This window comes from Schistocerca nitens, chromosome 9 (assembly GCF_023898315.1).
Source record: "Schistocerca nitens isolate TAMUIC-IGC-003100 chromosome 9, iqSchNite1.1, whole genome shotgun sequence".
In the NCBI taxonomy this organism is placed as follows: Eukaryota; Metazoa; Arthropoda; class Insecta; order Orthoptera; family Acrididae; genus Schistocerca; species Schistocerca nitens.
Window position 1 is genome coordinate 205303149 of NC_064622.1, and position 21872 is coordinate 205325020.

Here is a 21872-nt window from a genome sequence, read left to right on the forward strand (position 1 = left end):
GGGTGTTGTATCTATGCAAAATTTGTTGATTTTACTTGCCTGAAATTATTATTTTTTAACCATTTGATAAGCTGTGACAGCAATGAATGGGGAAAAACAGTGAGTTTTCTTTTCAATTGTCAGAATTTTTTATGAAATGAGAAATATTCTCCTTAAAATTTAAACTGTGGATGTTACATTCTTGCAGGGAGAGATTCAGTGTTCACAACTTTTAAAAAATATGATGTAGGTGGCTTTGTTTATCTAAAAAAAAAAAAAAAACAGTCCCCATTTATTCCATATTATGCTGATCATCATTGCATGACATGAACGATAAATGTATTGTGAATATAACTCAATGGACTTTTATGGTGCATCTCTCAATTCATCGCTGTTGCAGGGAGTATATAATTTTGGAATATTTTCCTGACACCCTTACAGTACAGCCAAGGTACACTAAAGTGCCACAGTACACAGTTTAGCAACCACTGTGCTAAAGCATTACCTGTTTTGTAATACATAGTCCAACTGTTAAATGCATGTTTTATGTAGCCAAAAGAAAAGTTCAGTCTTTTTCATTGGTCATTGTCAGCACATCACTTTTGGATTCCTGTTGTAAGTTAACATGTAAACACATCACATAAATCTTCCATCTTAATAGGCTGTGGTTAATGTATAAAACTTTCTGCTAACATTTCCTCTCTGAGTGCGGGAGACATCTTTAGAGGGAAAGTGGCAAACTGCAACCAGAACTAGAGGGAGCGGTGAATGTATGGGCACTGTATCATGGGACATCGGCTACAAGATTATCTGTGATACTGCCATCAATTTAAACTGGAATTAATCGATCACCATTATTCCATTTTATCTAATTTAACACTTTCCTCTTTCCTGCTAAAATTATTGTGGTGTTTATAAATCTCAATACCCTCTCTATAGATACAGGCTGGATAATGTGATGTTTTCAATATGACACTTGTCTCAGTGAATTTTATTTAACAATGTCAACATTGCAACCAAATAATGATGATCAATTGCTTTCAGTACCAAAGCTAATCTGGTATCCAACGTCCCATGATTGACTGTGGTGCCCTCTGCAGTGCCCATATATTTGGCGCTCCTTTAAGTTCTGGCTGTAGTTTGCTACTTTACCTCTGTAGATGTCTCCTGCTGTCAGAGAGGAGGTGTTAGGAGTAATTTTTATACATTGACCACAGCCTATTAGTACAGAAGGTGTAAGCAGTGTCAGTACCAGTCATGAAAGCTTAAATTGTATGATTAATGAGTACATTTTATTGGATGAACTATAAAGCATTCATATGAATAATGTACAGCCGCTATAATAGATACAGGGCCAAGTATGAGATGTCACCAACAATTCCATAATATTCATTATATGAATTATGCATAGTGATGTTATTAATTTAATAATTATTAATAGCTGAGAAAAATATTGTCACACTTCTTATAATCAGTTTATTTCAGATATCTTCTATGTCATCAAAACTATATTTTATTTCTTCATATTTTTCTTTTCTTTGATTCTGTCTAGCGATCAATCTCACCAAAAACTAAATCCAGTGAACCTGCAACCACAAGATTATTATTTACAGTACAGGAATCTAAAGAGTGATGTAATTCTACCAAAGCATCACTATTTTCCATAGGAAAGACACAGGAAAGAAATCATTATTAAATCAAGTTGTGATTATGAAATGCTCCAGAAAAGCGCAATGCATCTCTTAGATTATTAATACTTATTCTATTTACACTGTCACCAAAGCAGTCAGATACTGCTCATCTTCTATTCTAGAATATGACAAAGAACTCTATGAAAAGGGAAAGTACAAGACCAAAACTTCAAGTAAATACAATGAAAGAGGAGAACAGCAAGCAGAGAAAGGTACTGACCCAAAAATGTGACAGTAAAACAATGACAAACAGATAGATGTTAACTACATAATTCTTTTTTTCACATAATTCTTTTTTTCTTTTTGTCACCAAATCTTCTTAAGGTGTGTCCCATCTCTTCCAAATAATCAAGAGAGTAGGCACAATGATAAGACAGCAGACTCATATTTAGGAGGAAGTTATGGGCATTTTTCATCATATTCAATGATTACGCAATGACCTCCTCATATATTTAGTATTTTGTAGGAATGTATTGTAAAATTTACATGGTTTAAGAGAAATACAGACCTTAGCTGCAGTTGATCACTGAATTAAATTCAATGGTGATAGGTGACTTTTGTGCCACATCAGGCTGAAACTTGGATTTCCCACTGTACGCAAGCAGTCACCTTAATCTCTTTGCTTATCCGAACACACTTCCTGTCCAATCCAAACTCTCAAATTGTCACACACTAAAGATGCAGCATCCATCATCAGTTATCATCACTGCTTGCAGCCTTACCTGATTCCTGCAAGAGTTCAGACATTGTGCACATTCACACTGATGTTATTTGGGCCAGGACTCAAACCCAGATTTCCTGCTTTATGCAAGCAGTCAGCTTAACTGCTTTGGCTATCCAGACACACTTTCCATCTAATCTAAATTCTCAGATTGTCACACATTACACACGTAGCATCCACCATCCATTATCCTCATTGCTTACAGCTCTATTGGGGTCCTGCAACACTCTAGAGATACTGTGAACTTGCAATGAAGTTAATGTTACTGTCAAGGCCAATACATATTATTTTATGTGTGGTATCAGTTCGGTCAGATATAATCAACAGAATGTAAATGATAATGCTGCACAAGACTGGTCAGCCTTTAGCTTGGGTTTGATCTTTACCACTACCCCACGTCCCATTTTTGTATCACTCTCTTATTTGGTTTTAAGAAACTAAACAGAGAACACACTTGGCAACAATGCTCCTGGAAGAATGCTTGAATTTGCATGACAATGGCCTGATTGGCTAACTTCAGTATTAATTAACTCAGAAACACCACAATGTATTGAATTTTTTGTTAACAATTATTTCTCAGTACAACCTGCATTGTAATGCCCTTACAAGTGTCTCACTGATCCTGATCATCCTGTATTAAAATACATGATTTAAGAGAAATAAAGACCTTAGCTGCAAGTGGCCACTAAATTAAATTCAATGGCAACAAGTGAAAATTTGTACCGTACTGGAACTTGAACCCAAATTTCCCTCCTCACATGAGCCATCACCTTTACCACTTCTGCTACTGGACACATTTCCTGTCCAACCAAAATTCTCAGCTTGTCACACATTATAAATGTAGTGTCCATCATCCATTATCTTCATTGCTTGAAGCTTTACTTGCACCCTTCAAGAGTTCAGACAGTGTGTATCTGCACTGAAGTTAATAATAATATCAAGATGCATTTGTATTTTTTGTATGTGTGATATCTGTTCTGTCAGTGTCTGACAGACATTTGTGATACAGTGGCCATATATACATACATGATTTAAGAGAAAATATGCTAAGTTGCAGACAGGCACTTACACATAAGCTTTCAGCCACAGCCTTCATCAGAAAAAGAGAAACACACACCATTCATCCAACAAGCAAGCACACCTCACACACACGTGACCACCAACTCCGGCAGCTTGGGCCAAAAAACAGCTATCATGTGGCATGGTAGCAGCAGTGTGGAGGGGGTGGGGAAGCAGAAGGGATAGCAGTGTACAGGTGGGGGAAGAGAGGAGCGCTGTCAGGTGGAGTGCGCAGAGACTAGAATGCCAACAGGCACAGCATCAGGAGGTAGGAGATGACAATGGGGAGGAGATGATAGGACAGAGGGGGTGGAAACTATTGGGTGGAGGGTGTGGGGACAGCATGTTACCATAGCTTGATGCCTGGATGATTATAGAAGTGGATAATGTGTTGTAACAATAATTCCCACCAGCACAGTTCAGAAAAGCTGGTGGTGGAAGGGAGGATCCAGATGTCTCGGGTAATGAAGCAACCACTGATATCAAGGATGTTATGTTCAGGTGCATGTTGTGTCACAGGCTGGTCTGCTTTAGTCTTGGAAACAATTTGGCAGCAGCCATTCATCTATATGGACAGCTGGTTGGCAGTCGCACTGTTATAAAAAGCTATGCAGTGATTGCAACAGAGATGGTAAATGACATGGTTGCTTTCACAGATTTCCCAGCACTTGATAAAGTAGGTTAACCCTGTGACAGGACTGGAATAGGAAGAGCTGGTTAAGTGGACTGGGCAGATCTTGCACCTGGTCTTCCACAGGGGTATGATCCTTGTAGCATGGGGTTGGGATTGGGAGAGGCATGGGGATGGACTAGGACGTTGGGGAGATTGGATGGGCGATGGAACACCACTTGAGGAAGGGTGGAATGGATCTCAGGTAGAATATACCTTGTTTCAGGGCTTGATGCTAGGTAATCAAAGCCCTGGGAAAGGATGTGGTTCAGGGTGGTATCAGGTGACAAAGGGAGCACTCCCTTGTTGATGGTTCTTGGGGGTGGTGGGAGGATTGGGAGTGTGGGGAGAAATGGCATGAGAGATCTGTCTGTGGACTAGGGCTGGGGGACAGTGCTTGTCTGTGAAGGCCTTAGTGAGACACTCAGTTTACTGGGCAAGGCAGTTCTTGTAGCTGCAGATATGGCATCCCCAAGTGACCAGGCTGTATGGGAGGGATTTTTTGGTATGAAAGGGATGACAGCTGTTGAAATGCAGGTACAGTTGGTGGTGGTGGGTTTAATGTGGAAAGAGGTGTGGATGGAGCCATAAGAGAGGGGAGACCAACATATAGGAATGTGGCACAGTGAGTTGAGGAGGAACAGGTGAAATGGATGGTAGAGATGGTGTTGAGGTTGTAGAAGAATGAAGATCATCCACCAATTATCTGACTCCCCCACCTATAAACTCTGCCATAGTGATCCCATCACAGAAGTCCAACACAGCCTCCAATTCCTGCTTAAAGCCTTTGGCCCTTCCAAGAACCTCTTCACTGGATTCATTTCCCACCTCACCCCTACGACAACCTGCATACTCACCTTCTACATGCTCCCCAAAAGCCACAAAGCCAACAACCCTGGATGCCACAAAGGAGTGACACCTTCATCACCCAACACTAATCCAGATTGAAACAACTGAAACAAATCCTTTACCAGGGTTCTGATTACCTGTTGATCAAGCCCTGAAATGTGGGCTATACTAACTGGGATCCACCCCACCCCACCTAAAGTGGTGTTCTGACACCTACCCATCTCCACAACATCCTAGTACATCCCTATGTCACTCCCAATCCTAATCCTTGCCAAAAAATTCATGTCCCTGTGGTAGACCAGGTGCAAGACCTGTCCAGTCTACCCACCCAGTACTTTCTATTCTGGTTCTGTGACAGGTTTATCCTACACAAACAGGTGCCAGGCCACCTGTAAAAGCAGACATGTCATTTACCATCTCCACTGCAATCACTGCACAACTGTTTATAATGGTGGAGGATGAACAGCCAATGCCAAATTGTGGCCAAGAGCAAAGTACACCACCTTGTGACATAACATGCAGCTGAACATAATATCCCTGATTTCAATGGCTACTTCACAACCTGAGCCATCTGGACCCTACCTTCCACCACCAGCTTTTCTGATCTGCGCAGATGGCAGTTATCATTACAAAACATTCTCTGCTTCCTGATCCCAGCCTCAACCTACAGTGACATACCATCCCCACATCCTCCACCCAACGGTTCCCACCCCTCTGTCACATCACCTCCTCCCCATTTTCATCTCCTACTCTCTCTGTTGGTCATTCTCTGCCAATGCACCCTCCCATCTTTCAGCACTCCTCTCCTTTTTCACACTGTTTACCCCACCCTCTTGCCCCACAACCTCCTGATGCTGGGCCTGTTGGCATTCTAGTCCCTGCACACTCTGCCAGACAGTGCTCTTCTCTTCCCTCACTCATACACTGCTATCCCTTCCCCCTCCAGATTACTGCTTCCATCCCACACAGCAGTTGCATTCTGGCTTGAGATGCCAGATTTGACAGTCATTTGTGCATGAGGTGTGCTTGCTTGTGTGAATGAATGGTGCATGTTTCTCTTTTTCTGGTAAAGGCTGTGTCCAATATACTATGTGTAAGTGTCTTATAATTGGGCCTGTTTGAAACTTAGTGTGTTATCTTTTCTTTATGGTAAGTCGCAATCAATCTTTTCCCACATTGTTGACATTCCTAACTGGAGTTTCCATTGTTTGATTTAAGAGAGATATAGACTTTAGCTGCAACTGGTCACTAATTTAAATTCAGTGGTGACAACTGAAAGTTTGTGCCACATTTGGACTTGAAACCAGATTTTCTTCTTTACACGAGCAGTCACTTACCCACTTTGGCAAATTTTCAGTGTCACCACTGAATTTAATTAATTGTCGAATTGCAGTTGAGGCCTGCTTTCTTCTATATAAATACAGAAGGAGGGGGGGGGGGGGGGGGGTAAGGCATAGCGTGTAAAGCTTATAATAGTGTTGCAGGGTAGAGGGTACTGAGACATAATTGTTAACAAACAAATTCAATACGCTGTGTCATTTATTACCATTGAAGCTAGCCAATCAAGCTGCTGTGCATGCAGGTTCAAGTAGGCAGCCAGAGATGGTGTCACCAAACACATTCTTTACTTGGTGTCCTCCAATCAAATAAGAGTGCAATACAAAAAATGTACGTGGGACAGGATCAGACCTGTAATACCCCTTTCTAAAAAACTAAGTTTTGTGTAAAAATCTGTGACCAGGAAGTCGATATCTGTGTAATAAGAGTTGATGCAACCTTCAAATTTTTCAGAGGGCACCTAGGAAAAGCCTGGCTGTTTTTTACTTTTCTTTCTGCTTTCAGCTATTGACACATAAGCACCATGGGCTGTAGTTGTAATAACTTTACAATATACAAACTTATTCTGAGTTACTTATATGCTGTGTTATTATCAATTAACAAGTCCACATGTTTATTTCATTATTAACTATATTTTGAGATTTATTTCTCAGAACTTCTAGTAAGGAAGACACAATACTTCAGTGTGGCACCAGTCTACAATTGGTGTAGTTTCACTACTAATTCGCAATGTCCATTCTAACTTATTGTTATGTAGAATCTGTAATCATTCAGAAAAGAAATCTGAGTTTTTTCAAATCAATCATACAGCAAAAAGCGACTATGAAATTGCAATATAGAAATTACATTTCGTAATATTCATTGGGTTCACATTCTCTGTTGTGCTACTCCAAACACCGATCCATGATCATAGTCTTCATTCTGGTAACGACATTTTAAAATATTTGAGTTGGTGGAGATGGAAGTCAACTTACAGATTACAGACAATCAGTACCGCTAATAACCTTGTGACACTAGAATACATATATATCCAGTGCATGGCTAACAATCTCATGACAACAGAATACATATATATTCAGTGCCTGGACAATTATTCTTTTAAACCTAAGCCACAGTTTCTCTACATGCAACTCTCTCTCTCTCTTTTCTCAGCAATCACAGGCCCTGTATACCACACGCTACATCAACAATCTGCTTCCACCGCCTTCTATCTCTCTCAGCCTCTCTCCACCCTGCGGAAATTCCTAATGGTGCGATGTCCTTCTCTATGTCATCTTTCCACTTTGTGTGAGGTCGGCCCAATGGTCTTGTTGCCTGGAGAGTTCCTTCAAATGCTTTCTTGGTGATTCTGTTGTTTTCCATTCTGGCTACATGCAACTACCCAGAGGTAAATGTTTTGATTTCTTCACAGCAATGCCTCTTTATCTAGCTTACTGAACAAGTAAATCTTTTACTTGTTTTATCTGTTGTTGTACTTTAGTAACCATTGTCCCTAGAGCTGCCTCATGGTCATTGCAGTTTCAACACAGACATCCTCAAAGAGGTCAGGCCTGTGTGTTGTCATCAGTTCTATAGATTTTCATCAGTAATGAGCTTCCAAATTTAATGTTTTAAGTAGTTTTCAGTTTTTCTGCTATTTACTAAGTTACACATAGCTGGTGTAGCCACTAACATTAGTAACTACTATACTGACAGTTCACTGTTAATATGGTGTAAAAATTAATTATCATTTTTGTTAATATGTACCTTTACTGATCCAGCAACCCTGAAGCTTCTTCTTCTTCAAGCAAACTGTAGGATGCAATGAATGATTGAATGTGAGTGACTGAAGCCCAAAATATGACTGATAACCCAAGTAAATAAAAAATGGAAAGAAGACATATCAAGTACACTGATTGTTATGTAAAGCATTTGTATGGATTTGAGGACTAAATATGTTGATGTTAAAGATTCAAAATTGTTTTCACTTACAGAAGATTTTGTGACTACCCACATTACTTCTTGGCACTACACAATTCCTTTAGCATTATGATATTTTTTAATCTTTAAAAGATAAGAACTTAAAATCATACCAACCTATGATAGCCACAACATCAGCTAACATAAGTCTTCTGCTAATTTTGTCAATGGCTGCAAGATGAGCAAAACCTGGTGCTTTGATTTTGCAGCGATATGGTTTGGAACTGCCATCAGAAATAATGTAAATACCAAATTCTCCTGCAAATTAAAATTTGGTATACAGAAAATATTTTCTTTGGTGCACACACTCAAAAGTAAATCAGCTATGAAGAAATAATGAATACAATTATTTCAGGTTCTTGATATCATTTTAATAGATATACTTGAGTACTTTTGTATTAATAGCTTTACATAGTTTGCCAGAAAACACCCCAGAAAGCCACTTTTCCAATGTTATTAATACTACTAACCTTTTGGAGCTTCCACTGCTGTGTAGGTAGCACCTGGTGGCACATGAAAGCCTTGTGTAAATAACTTGAAGTGATGGATTAATGCCTCCATTGATGTCTGTAACACAATTTGCAGCTTGAACCATCAGTGAATGTGCACAAATGCTTGTACAATGTATAAAACCTTTGAGAAATAAGGGTAGTCAAAAATGAAAAAAAAAGGCTTACCTTCATTTCTGCCCGTGAAGGAGGAGTTATTTTCATGTCATCTGTCTTAACTTCACCAGGAGGCATTTTGTTTAGACACTGCTCAATGATTCTAACAGACTGTCTCATTTCCTCAAAACGACATAAATACCTGCAGCATTCAGAGATAAAGTACATCAGTCAAGCAATCTGCTGCAATACTTAAAGTCATATTTACTAACACACTTTCTCAGAGATAAGACAGTATCATAAACCTTTGCATAATTAACATTCACAAATAATTTTCTACTCAAAAAAGCCTGGCATACAGGCAGTGTTACAAAAGATCTGGTAGACTCTTGCAGTTATTTAGTCTGTGATCTGTGATGATCTGGTATAATCATAAGACATGGGGACAGCACGGTGGTTAGATTTTTATAATTTTTCATATCTATATTACATGAATTTCAGAACTTAAATATCAACATCTCATAGCAGTTCAGTACTGCTCTCAAAAATCCTGGACAAAATTGACTTTGGAATTTTCCATGTGTCTTTAATTCAGTAATTCAGAGTTTCGCTCATAATTCCAATCCCCCCCCCCCCCCCCTCCTGCACCCTCCACCCTCCTCTTTCACATCTGATACCTACATCAATTAAATATAAAATTCCTCAAATATATGCTAACTGACATACATCTAATTGTCATTTTCATGAAAAAAGCATATCCCCATATTCTTATTCACATGTCGCACCCAAAATATAAATTCTTAAGTACTGATCTCTAAAACAATCCCAGAACTCTGTTGTTAACCTTTCTATTAAAATCCACAGCACTACAGAAGCTTCAGTCCTATCTAAATGTCTTAGCTTCAGCCCTACACCCAAATTTAATCATATTGGACTTGTGAAAGACCTACTCTCCTTCTCCTGATCCCTGCAGTGGAAACACTTGTTTGCTGCCAGTCTCTTCAATAAAAACCAGCCTAATCCCAAAACTGAACCCTGTCTCTCCCTGCTCATACCAACATCCAATGTCCGCCCCCAGTAGCTGAGTGGTCAGCATGACAGATTGTCAATCCTAAGGGCCAGGATTCAATTCCTGGCTGGGTCAGAGATTTTCTTCATTCAGGGACTGGGTGTTGTGTTGTCCTAATCATCATCATTTCATCCCCAGTGACACGCAAGTCACTGAACTGGCATCAAATCGAAAGACTTGCACGTGGCGAGCGGTCTACCTGTTGGGAGGCCCTAGTCACATGACGTTTATTATTATTACCAACATCCAACAATGACTCTCCACCCCTCCCACCTAACCACCACCTGGTCACCTTCCAGGAGTTCTTTACCTCCAACTTGGTCTTACCATCATTCCCCAGGTCCCATCCAAAGAACACCAACCTTCCAGTAGACTAAAGGACAGCCACGCACAGCCTCAAAACAGATCCTAACCTAATCATTTTACCAACAGAATATGATTCCACCACCTTCTGTTATGGATAGCAGTGACTACCTGGCCAAAGGCCTCAGCCAATTGTCTGACTCCTCCACCTATAAACTCTGCCAGAATGATCCCAACACAAAAGTCCAACACAACCTCCAATCCCTACTTAAAACCATAGGCTCTTCCCAGAACCTTTCCCCTGAATCTATTTCCCTCCTCACCTGTATGACACCCTGCACATCCGCCTTCTACACGCTCCCCAAATGTCAGAGACTCAACAGTCTTGGAGCCCCCATTGTAGCTGGTTATGGTGTTTCCACTGAAAAAATTTTGGCCCTCACTGACCAACACATCCAACCAATTGCCCAAAATCTAGTCTTCCACATCAAAGATACCAACCACTTCCTTCACCAACTCTCCATTGTCCTCACCTCTTATCTCCTATATCCCTACTCATCACTGTTGCTACCACCTCCCTATAGACCAACATTTCTCTCAGCACTGTTGAACACCACTCTCTCACTGGCCTTCAGAATTCTGATTCGCCATATACCTTATGCACTATATCCTAACACACAACTACTCCTCCTTTGAAGGGAAGATACGCAAACAAATCCACAGTACAATCAAGGGCACCCACATGGCATCCTCTTTCACTCTCTTGGTATGGGACATCTACAGCAAGTGTTCCTAACCTCCCAAAAGCCCAAACCTGTGGTCTAGTTTAGCTTCTCTGATGATATCTTCATGATCTGGACTCAGAGCCAAGACACCCTATCCCCATTCCTTCACAACCTCAACACTTTTTCTCCCATCCGCATCTCCTGGTCATCCTCAACCCACATACTACATTCCTAAGTGTTGACCTGCTCCTCTCCGATGGCTCCATCTACATCTGTGTCCATGTTAAACCCACCAACCACCAACAGTACCTGCACTTCTACAACTGTCATTGCTTACACAACAAAAATTCTCTTCCCCCATACAGCCTGGTCACCCAGGGATGGCATATTTGCAGTGACAAGAATGCCCTTCCCCAGTGTGCTCAAGGTATCACAAAGGCCTTCACAGACAGACACTATACCCCAGGCCTAGTCCACAAACAGATTTAGTATGCCATATCCCACACACTCTCAGTCCTCCCTCCAACCACTCCCAAGAACCAGGTATAAAGGAGTGCCCTCTTTGTTACTCAATACTAACTTGGACTGGAACACCTGAAATATATCCTTCAGCAGGGCTCTGATAATCTATCATCATGCCCAAAATGAGGGACACCCAACCCAAGATCCTTTCCACTCCTCCAAGAGTGATGTTACATCACCCACTCAACGTCTACAACATCCTAATCCCAACCCCTAGCCAACAGGTGCAAGGCTTGCTCAGTCCATCCCAGAACTTCCTATTCCAATCCTGTCACAGGCTTATCCTATCCAATCAGAGTCCAGGCCACCTGTGAAAGCAACCATGACATACACCATCTCTGGTTCAATCATTGCACGGCTTTTGATATTGGTGTGACTACCTACCAGCTGACCACTAGGATGAATGGCCACTGCCAAAGGACACCCTGTGGTATAACATGCAGCTCAACATAACACGCTTGAATGCAGTGGCTGTTTCACAACCTGAGCCACCTGGACCTCTAGTCTACTACCAGCTTCTCTGAATTGTGAAGATGCTATTTATCCTTACCACAATCTCTCTCCCAAAATCATCTGAGCCTATACCCACTGTCCCCACACCTTTCACTTTACAGTTTCCATCCCGATATTGGCTGTCAACCTTGCCCTGCCACCTAGTCCCTGCCAGATACTAGTCTGCCATGCGGTGCTGACTCCTCTCTCCCTACTCCTTCTCCTTTCCCTGACCCACTTCAGACTGCTGTTTCCAGTCAACATGAGACAGTCGCATTCTGGCCAGAGTGAGTGGCCAAGTGTGCATGAGGAGTGCTTGCTTGTGTGAATGTGTGTGTATTTTCCTTCCTGAAGAAGGCTTTGGCTGAAAGCTCAATGTGTAACAGTCTTCTCATTGTGTCTTTCTGTAACTCGAGGTCTCATCTTTAAGGAGAGTATCAATCTATCCTTTTTGTAATATTGTTGATCTTTTATGAAAGATTGTTAATGAAGATATTACGAGTTAATTTTTGATCTTCATGTATTTTACACTTCATGCTTAATGCACAATTGTTAAAAGATTTACATTAGCCAGGAATCAGTCAGGCCACCCACTATGCAGACGGGCATTCTAACCAAAGAGTCATGTGGCCCATTGACAAAACTGGCCCTGAATTAATGAATTAAGACCTTTGGAAAATTTCAAAGTCAGTTTTCTCCAGAATTTTTGAGAGTAGCATCAAACAACTTCGGTATACTGACATTTGATCTCTGAACTTCATGTACCATAAATATCAAAACTTTAAAAACTTCAATTGCTGTGCAGTCTCTCTATTAATTACATATTTTACATATGTATCTATACTCTGCAAACCACTATTCTGAATATCAAGTACTTCTTATGGCAATGATCACTGTAAACAGGCCAGCCATGAGTGTTAATGTTGTCACATCTAAACCAGCTAACAAGAAGAACAGTGTTACATTAAAATCAAAGACATTGTCAAATTTCCAGAACTTATCTTCTTTTCAAAGACAAGTGAACAATTTGTTTAAGTCTCACAGAACATTTCCAAGTAGGACATTTGTATGCAACTTGATGTAGAAGAATCTGTCACACTTTTGAATAGTCTTATCTATGAATGACTGAGTCAGTCGAAACTTCTTTAGTCATGTTTACCCGGTGGGACTGAACCTGTTTCTGACAAGTCAGAGCACTTGCGTTTTTATGTGGACGCCCTGGATGCAGCAACACTGTAGGATTTCCCAATCACACATAGTAGGTTTGTTCAGGAAAGGGCAGCAGATCCTGATTTACAAGTGTTGGTTCAGCACATCTCCACCTGTCAGCCATGGACAGTCAAAGCAATTCAGAAGTCATTAGTTAATGATGTTATGGACATGTCACGGTCTATCAGTTCAGCAGGTGTCATTCTTCTCCATACAGAATTGGGTCATTCACAGGTACTTACAACAAGGTCTTTACAACAAGAAGTGCTTCATTTGTTGCACCAAAGTCATTAGGGCATGGTCAGAAGAAAAAACCTTGCCAGACACCATTGCACTTGGGTCAGGATGGACTTGCAGGTCAAAAAGTTGACTGCCAGATGGGAACACAATTGTGGGTGATGCATTTAGGAGTTTTCCATTTGTTGTACCCATACATTCCACAACTGCTTCTCAAACCATCAAAACATTGATGTCAGGTTTTTGTATAGAGGGTCTTCCAGAGGTAATTATTTCAGACAATTGACCACAGTTTGTGTTAAGTGAATTTCAATGCATCTGTGAAACCAACCATTCCAACCCCAGTCAATTGGAGAGTGGAATATTTTTTATGCACTTTTAAGTAGCAAACAAACAGATTTTTTGATTCCCATGGATGGGAACAGGCTCTACAAACATTCTTGGCTTCCTACCATTCCCAACTGAGAGGCAGCATCATCTGCAGAATTGCTTCATGGCCACTGTCACTAAATTTTACTTCATATAGCGGAGATGCTGAGTAGCAGATAGGCACAACAAAAAAACTGTCACAAATTAGCTTTCAGCCAGTATGGCCTTCATCAAAACTGAAGCCACACTGCAGTGTGGCTTCAGTTGCCAGAGTCTGCAGTCGTGGGTGTGTGAGTATTTTTGATGAAGGCCATACTGGCCAAAAGCTAATTTGTGACAGTCTTTTTGTTGTGCCTATCTGCAACTCAGTACCTCCACTATATGGTGAGTACCAACTTTACTTTCATTAATATTGTTACATTCCATCCTGGATTTTCCCCTATTTGAATTTTACTTCACCTTCTGCATTCATCTCAGTGATCAGCTAAGTACCTTTCACTACTCAGTTTAAAATTAATGATGTCTTTTTCAGATTGATCAGAGCCCACAGAAGATGGAAACGCAACATTCTCTTTTTGTCATTCGGGTTCCTTCTGGTGTACACAGACAGCACTACAAACAAATTCGTGCATGTTGGCTGTGTGAGCCTGCCTCAGACCTCTCATTTCAGATTTGGTGCAACACAGGATCTTACTGCCAATGCCGTTCACACCTCCCTTGGATTTGGCACCACCAGTGCTGGAGGTGAATCCGATGGAGATCGATGTGGCACTCGTCAGGGTCAGGTCAGGATTGCCCAACTGCGATTCTTCACAACATCAGGGACAGACCAGAAGCCAAGATGTCATTCACTTCAATAGCACCTTAGCTGCTGGCTGCAGGTGTGCACCCTATGCCTTTTCTGAGCCAGTGTTTCCGGACACTCACAAGTTGGATGGCAGGGTGCGGGCAGGGGTGCTGCATTGGCTGTCGCTATATTGCCTGCCTCCTCAGTGACAGCTATGGCCAAGCTTTCCCCTCCTGTCATTCTGCCCACTACTCAATGATGCTGAGGAAGTTTGTGGAGTGGGGAGTAATGTTGTCATAGCCCATCTATCCCACACAAGAAGTAGTTATTCTGTGTGCAGAGATTGACACCAGATATTTTTACTAGAGGTTCCACTGTTGTCCAACAGTGGCAGAACCCCAGGAGTGTGCCAGCTGCCGGCCACATGAGTGCCACACCACTTGAGCTGAGGTGCCACTGGCACCACAGATCATGTGTTTAAGAGGCCCCCAACCACAGCTCTGCCTAGTTGAGTGGCTAAATTCTAGCAGTAGTCAAGTATCATTATAGTAGCAGTAATAACTTTCTCTATGAGTGTAGTGCAACAGAGCTGACCTCAAATCTGAACCCTGTGGATTGCAAGCCAGATGTGAATTGTGAACAGTTAAGGTTTTTAACTCCTCCTGGAATAGGCCAAAGAATTGTATAAGAAGTTCAGTGAGGATTCTTGTAGTAAGTTATGTTTTTCACAACATTTCTCACAGTGATTCTGTTCTCTCATTCTTTTGATTTCTGCCCCAGAAACCCATCCTGATAGGACACGTCATAATTCTGATGATGAGACTTTACTTGCTCACTTTATCCATGACACCAGGGTCATGCAAATATCTCATACATTATGGACTGAGGAGCAGCCAACACAGGTCTGAGGGGAGTTTCCACACCACTGGGTCATCAAAGTGTTTATTTCTGTAAGCCTGAAAGCAACATATCAGCAAAACAAACATGACATTAATCGCTATAAACATGTTTTGATTCTGGCACAGTTATGTACAGTCTAGCAGAATGCTCAATGACATCAGGACCACATAAGTCTCCCTCATGTTATGGGCTGGCAAATAGCCAATGTTGGTCTGGGCAGACATCTCCACCAGGCAGCTCACAGGGTTAAGTCCCCACCTGTGGACTTGACACAGTACAATGGATAAGCCAACTCCAGGCTCTATATCAGCAGTTGAACTTCTGCCTTGTAGGGCAGTGGTTTGTGGCCAGGGCAGTACCACTGCCATCCACGCACATCAGGGTGAACATCTCTCCCAATAGCAGTGCTGAACGAAGCAAACAGTGCCAGCAAAGCAGGACAGGGACACCACATGTCCAGCACACCGGCACTGCCTTTTTCAGGTGATGGTGCAGCCAGCAGATCACATGCTTGGGGGCACTTGCAGGTGGGGAAGCGGGGTGGGGGCATGATGTGGCAACACAGCACTTTGCTCTTTGATCATTGTAGTGTAGGAACGAATAAAGATGTTATACCTTGTAGCCTAGTTTTCCTAGCCACCACTGGGCACCACCACCACCTCAACACCCTGCTGTTCCTATACCGTAGCACGCCCCTCACTCCAGGTCATGACTTGGGCCAGAAGTATTTCAGTATCACTGGGCCTTGTCTGGTGGCTGGTGTCAGAACACTCAACCTCCATTTAGTATGACTTCTCAACCACAGCCTGTAGTTCCATCACACAGTGAGGTGAATGAGCAGATTATTGGTTTTTGTGATTGTTTCTCGTATTTTGTGCATAGAGGATATGGAATCTAAGAAGGAGATTGACAGAAATTTGAGGATTATGTTTATACAACCAGTGATACCAGCTGATCAGTCTCAGTTCCATGGCAATGCAAGGGAGTGTTATTTACAACCCATGAGATGAAGTCAGGGTAATTTGCTACGCCATTCTGCACCATGAAATTTGTGTTAACTGTCATACATACAGGCACATGGATAGTCACTCATGGATAGTCAAGATGGTTGATGAAACTTCCTGGCAGATTAAAACTGTGTGCCCGACCGAGACTCGCACTTGAACTCCTGCGCAGGAGAGCTTCTGTAAAGTTTTGAAGGTAGGAGACGAGATACTGGCAGAAGTAAAGCTCTGAGTAACAGGCGTGAGTTGTGCTTTGGTAGCTCAGATGGTAGAGCACTTGCCCGCGAAAGGCAAAGGTCCCGAGTTCGAGTCTCGGTCAGGCACACAGTTTTAATCTGCCAGGAAGTTTCATATCAGCGCACACTCCACTGCAGAGTGAAAATCTCATTCTGGAAACATCCCCAGGCTGTGGCTAAGCCATGTCTCCGCAGTATCCTTTCTTTCAGGAGTGCTGGTTCTGCTAGGTTTGCAGGAGCTTCTGTAAAGTTTGGAAGGTAGGAGACGAGTTACTGGCAGAAGTAAAGCTGTGAGTACCAGGCGTGAGTCGTGCTTCGGTAGCTCAGATGGTAGAGCACTTGCCCGCAAAAGGCAAAGGTCTCGAATTCGAGTCTCAGTCAGGCACACAGTTTTAATCTGCCAGGAAGTTTCATATCAGCGCACACTCCGCTGCAGAGTGAAAATCTCATTCAAGATGGTTGATGATAAGATGTAAGTGTTGTATTGTGGTATACAACCTGTTGTGTGTTCTGTGTTACTCACTATGTACTGGAGCTTAAAATTTCGCAATGACAGTCTCAGGCAAAGAGTGTCACTGGTTGAAAGGCAGTTCAAGCATTAGTTAATGAAGTAGTGCAATTGATAACAGGTAATACTGACTTGATAAACAAGCTTTCAGCTGGGGACAAACAGTTAGAATCAGCAAAGCAACCTAGTCCTCTACAACATCCAGCCACCACCATTTTAATCACACCTCTCTCTGGAAAGTTGACTGATGAGGTAATGTCTTTTCTAGACTACTGGCAATTAACAACGAGAATTGGGGGATGGTTAAAGGATCAGTTACTGCTGGTGATGAAGTTATGACTGGTAGTAGGAGAAGCCAAGATGTATGTCAGATGTCCAGAAGGCTAAGTGGTGTGCAAACACTTGACAAAGTGAAACAAGGCATGCTACAAAGCTACACAAGGCAAAAAAGCAAAAAAGCATGGAGTTTTTTTTTTTTTTTTTTTTTTTTTTTTTTTTTTTTTTTTTTTTTTTTTTTTTTTTTTTTGAGTGACAAGGCAAATAAAGGATTAGAGCTCTGTGGTCAGATTAGTTACAGTGTTTGAAGAAATTGACGTAGCAACAGCAATGTAGGATAAGAGATGCTATGATACCACCAAAGCGACTGTAGGAATTCTGCAGGGAAACATGAGATGAATAATCATGTGTTAAAAACAACAGGAAACCCCAGGCCCACCATGTGGAGATATTGGTAAATTCTGATGCAACAAGTTTTGATGTGTGAGTGGAATGTGGCATACTGGAAGTGATGAAGGGTATAAAGTGCAAGTTTTTATTGGACACAATGGTACATATGTTGATAGCAAGTATGGACCTCATGGGTCTGAGGCAACTGAGACCTCCAACTATAACTTACATGGAGTTGGAGACATTGATGTGGAGTCTTTGGGTTCAGCAACTGCAGATTTTCAGGTTGGGCTGCTGTTTTTTAAGCAATGCATAGAAGTTTGGTCCTGGGTATGTGAAGGATTAGACTTTCTGATGACACAACATGCCAAAATTGAGCTTAAATGAATGTAGTTGATCTTAGAGGGAAAATGTTCCAGCTAGGGAAGGCTGTCACTGGTGAAGTACTGTCAGAAGGAGCAACATTGTTAAGGGGCAACCCACTTGAACTGCAGTCAACACCACTAAGGATCAATTAACATATTATTGCACCACAAGGTGTTGGAAAGTTGGCCTGTGTAAATGTGGAACTGGAATGGCCAGTTAATGTGTTGTGTTTGGTAGAGCCACTTGCATAAAATGATGTATTAGACACATCATGATGCTTAGTAAGGCAAAGCATTGCATTCATATGGGAGAGGTTGCTTGGGAAAGTGCATACCATGCTCTTTTCCCCTCTCACTCAAATTTGGGGGGCAACAACAAAAGCTAATCTAGATAAACTACTCATTCTTCAGAAAAGGGGTGTGAGAATAATCTGTGGAGCAAAATATAGGCAATCTTGTCACAACCTGTTTCCAAAAACAGAGGTGTTAACTGTTATAAACACACACATTCTAAAAGCCATTTTGCTTGAGAAAATACTGCACCCAAACACTTATTCAGATTTCCACCAGTACAATACCAGAAATAAAGAAAGATTTTACAATGGCAGCCACAGAACAGCACTTTACAAAAAGGGGCCTCAGTACACAGGTATAAAATTAGCTAATGCATTGCCTAGTGCAGTCATGGCTCTTCCTACAATTACTCTGAAACATTGGCTTAAGAAATTTTTAGTAAAACACCCTTTCTACACATTAGAAGAGTACCATACTTATATGAAGAACAACAAATGCTTTGTGAAATTATGTGAATAGAAATCAGTAAACATCTTATTGTAATTTTGTTGTAAATTAATTACGTATTCAGAAGAATGTGTCTTGTGTATTGTACAAATAACTTTAATCATTACTGTTTCTTTGTACATGTGCAGTGTACCATTCGATGTTGAATAAAGCTTTTATTATTATTATTATTATTATTATTATTATTATTACCATGAAGTTGGATAATTTTGGCACTGATGGAGTAGAGCTGACCAAAGGAATGTTGGAGCTAATTTGGAAGTCCTAGATGATATGGATAAGGACTCAGTCAATGTGCACCAGATTAATATGAAAACTGCTGATAAAATTGCATTGCTTAAGAAAGTAGAGCATTATAAAAGTACAGACAGACTGGAAATGGAGAAGTTATTGTTTGAGTCTGAAGGTTTGTTTTTCCCTCAAAGGTATTTACTATCAAAAAAAAAAAAAAAATAGTAGATGGAGTGGTAGAGGAGAGCACTAGTCCATGAGGAGCAGCTATGGTGGTTGTGTCAAAATAGTCACCAGATGTTACTAAAAGATGTAGTAGTAGTAGTAGCTTTATTCATCTGTAGATCTCTTTTTACAAGGATACAGGACATGTCAAAATATTTACAAATTTAGACCAATTTAAAATAAGTCAGTTCGTACACACATGTTTATGGATTTCTAGTTAGAGACAATCATTAGATTTACTCCTGGTATAAAATACTTTTTTTACAAATAACTTATTAAATAATGTAACGCCACACTGTTCACTCCACTTCACTCACTACACACACAAACATACACACACAATGGTGATATCTGAGACATTTTCTGTACCACAACTTTCCATTTGCTATTCTGAAAAACTGAGTCAGCATCCCTCTATTATGAGTGAGATGTTGAGCTCAGAAAGACAAAGAGGTGTTAGTATTGTGCACTGCGTAGCTTGGGGGTAAGTTTTTCTATAAAAGGAAAAAAGAAGGAAGAAACATAGTGTGAAGGTGGTATGTGGAATGTTGGATGTTTTATAATCATTATTATTATTTATTTGAATAACTTTTTTTTTACCAAACCCTTACTCTTGTTTTATCTAAATAATCCTTCAATGTATAAACTGTATTGCATAGCAGGTACTTTTTAGCTGCCGTTTTAAATAAGTGTATTTTTGCAATTTCTTTTACCTATTTTGTTATTTATTGTACAGTTTTATTCTGTGGTAGAAAATGTTGTTTCGAGTTTTATGTTTATTTTTTCTTGGCAAATGTAAGTTGAGTCTAGCTCTTGTTCCATGGTCATGGACAGAACTGGTGGTGGTTAGTGTTTAACGTCCCGTCGACAACGAGGTCATTAGAGACGGAGCGCAAGCTCGGTTTAGGAAAGGATTGGGAAGGAAATCGGCCGTGCCCTTTCAAAGGAACCATCCCGGCATTTGCCTGAAACGATTTAGGGAAATCACGGAAAACCTAAATCAGGATGGCTGGAGACGGGATTGAACCGTCGTCCTCCCGAATGCGAGTCCAGTGTGTAGGGACAGAACTGTTTGTGCAGTAATTACCAATGTTATTTTTGATGTGTACAACTGACTGGTGAATCCCAAGTGTTTTGAACAGATCTTTACAATGAGCTTGACTACCATTTTTGGTTATGATTCGTATGGCTCTTTTCTAGAGTTTGAAAATTGTGTTCATATTTTGTGCATTTGTTCCCCAAAAAAGAATACCACAGCTAAGAACAGAGTGTACATATGAATAGTATGTAACTACATGACACTGCATGTTACACACTGATGATAGGATTCTAAGGGCTTAACACATTGATGACATTCTGTTTGCAAGTACCTTTGTGTGTTCACACCACTTCAACTGAGAATCAATATTCATTCCTAGAAATTTTGCACTTGTTACACAGTCTATAGAGGTGCCATCTACATTTAATTTAACATTGTCATTTTTCCTCTTCAAACTGAAATTCATGACGTTAGTTTTCTTTATGTTCAATGTCACTTTATTGCTTATTGACCAGTCAGAAACTTCCTTGAGAGCTTCATTTACTTTCTCTGCAAGGAGTTCTCTTGTTTTCCCAGTGACTATAAAATTGCTGTCATCAGCGAATAGAATTTTTTCACCATGAGTAACATTTCTGGGAAAATCATTTATGTATATCAGGAATAGTATTGGTCCTAATATGCTACCTTGCAGAACCCCTATATTAATGTATTTTGGTTCTGATAAGTGTTTTACTAAATGTTTAGATCTATTTGAAGTCTATGTTATCTCTATTCTACGCACCCTATCTGCTAGGTATGATCAAAACCAGTCATCAGCTACCACTCTTATTCGTAATGCTTCTAATTTATTTAATAGACCCTTGTGGTTAACTGAGTCAAAGGCCTTAGAAAGATCAAAAAATATGCCCGTGACACACTCATCTTTGTCAAGAGCATCAAGTACAACCTTTGTGAATTCTACTATAGCTGACTCCGAATTTTTGCCACTTTGGAAACCCAACTGTGATTCGCTTAAAATGTATTTATTCAGGTAATTCATTAATCTGTTTTTCATAATTGCTTCTATTATTTTTTAGAATGGTGACAGCAGGGAAATGGGCCGGTAATTTTCTACATTTTCTGCATCACCTTTCTTAAGCAAAGGTATAACTCTTGCTTGTTTTAACTGCTCTGGAAATATCCCTGATGTGAAGGATTCATTTATTATATTTGTTAAGGGGCCCTATATAATCTCTATGCGTTGTTTCAGTACACACATTGATACTTCATTTAAGCCTACTGACTTTTAATTTTTTGTTTTTGAACAGTTTGAT

General features: G+C 40.6%; 1 protein-coding gene across 3 annotated transcripts in view; it reads right to left on the reverse strand.

Moving 5' to 3' along the window:
- Window positions 1-1363: 1363 nt before the first annotated feature.
- Window positions 1364-21872, reverse strand: part of LOC126203751 (NADH-ubiquinone oxidoreductase 49 kDa subunit-like) — a 201212-nt gene continuing 180703 nt past the window's right edge. For 2 of the 3 annotated variants that reach the window (XM_049938119.1, XM_049938118.1), the window contains 5 exons: window positions 8944-9073; window positions 8737-8833; window positions 8384-8524; window positions 8054-8098; window positions 1364-1565 (listed from right to left, as the gene is read on the reverse strand). In XM_049938119.1, the coding sequence (XP_049794076.1) occupies window positions 1528-1565; window positions 8054-8098; window positions 8384-8524; window positions 8737-8833; window positions 8944-9073 (451 nt within the window). In that variant the 3' untranslated portion in view covers window positions 1364-1527. The remainder of the gene's footprint in view (window positions 1566-8053; window positions 8099-8383; window positions 8525-8736; window positions 8834-8943; window positions 9074-21872) is intronic. The other variant, XM_049938120.1, reaches the window with a different exon arrangement.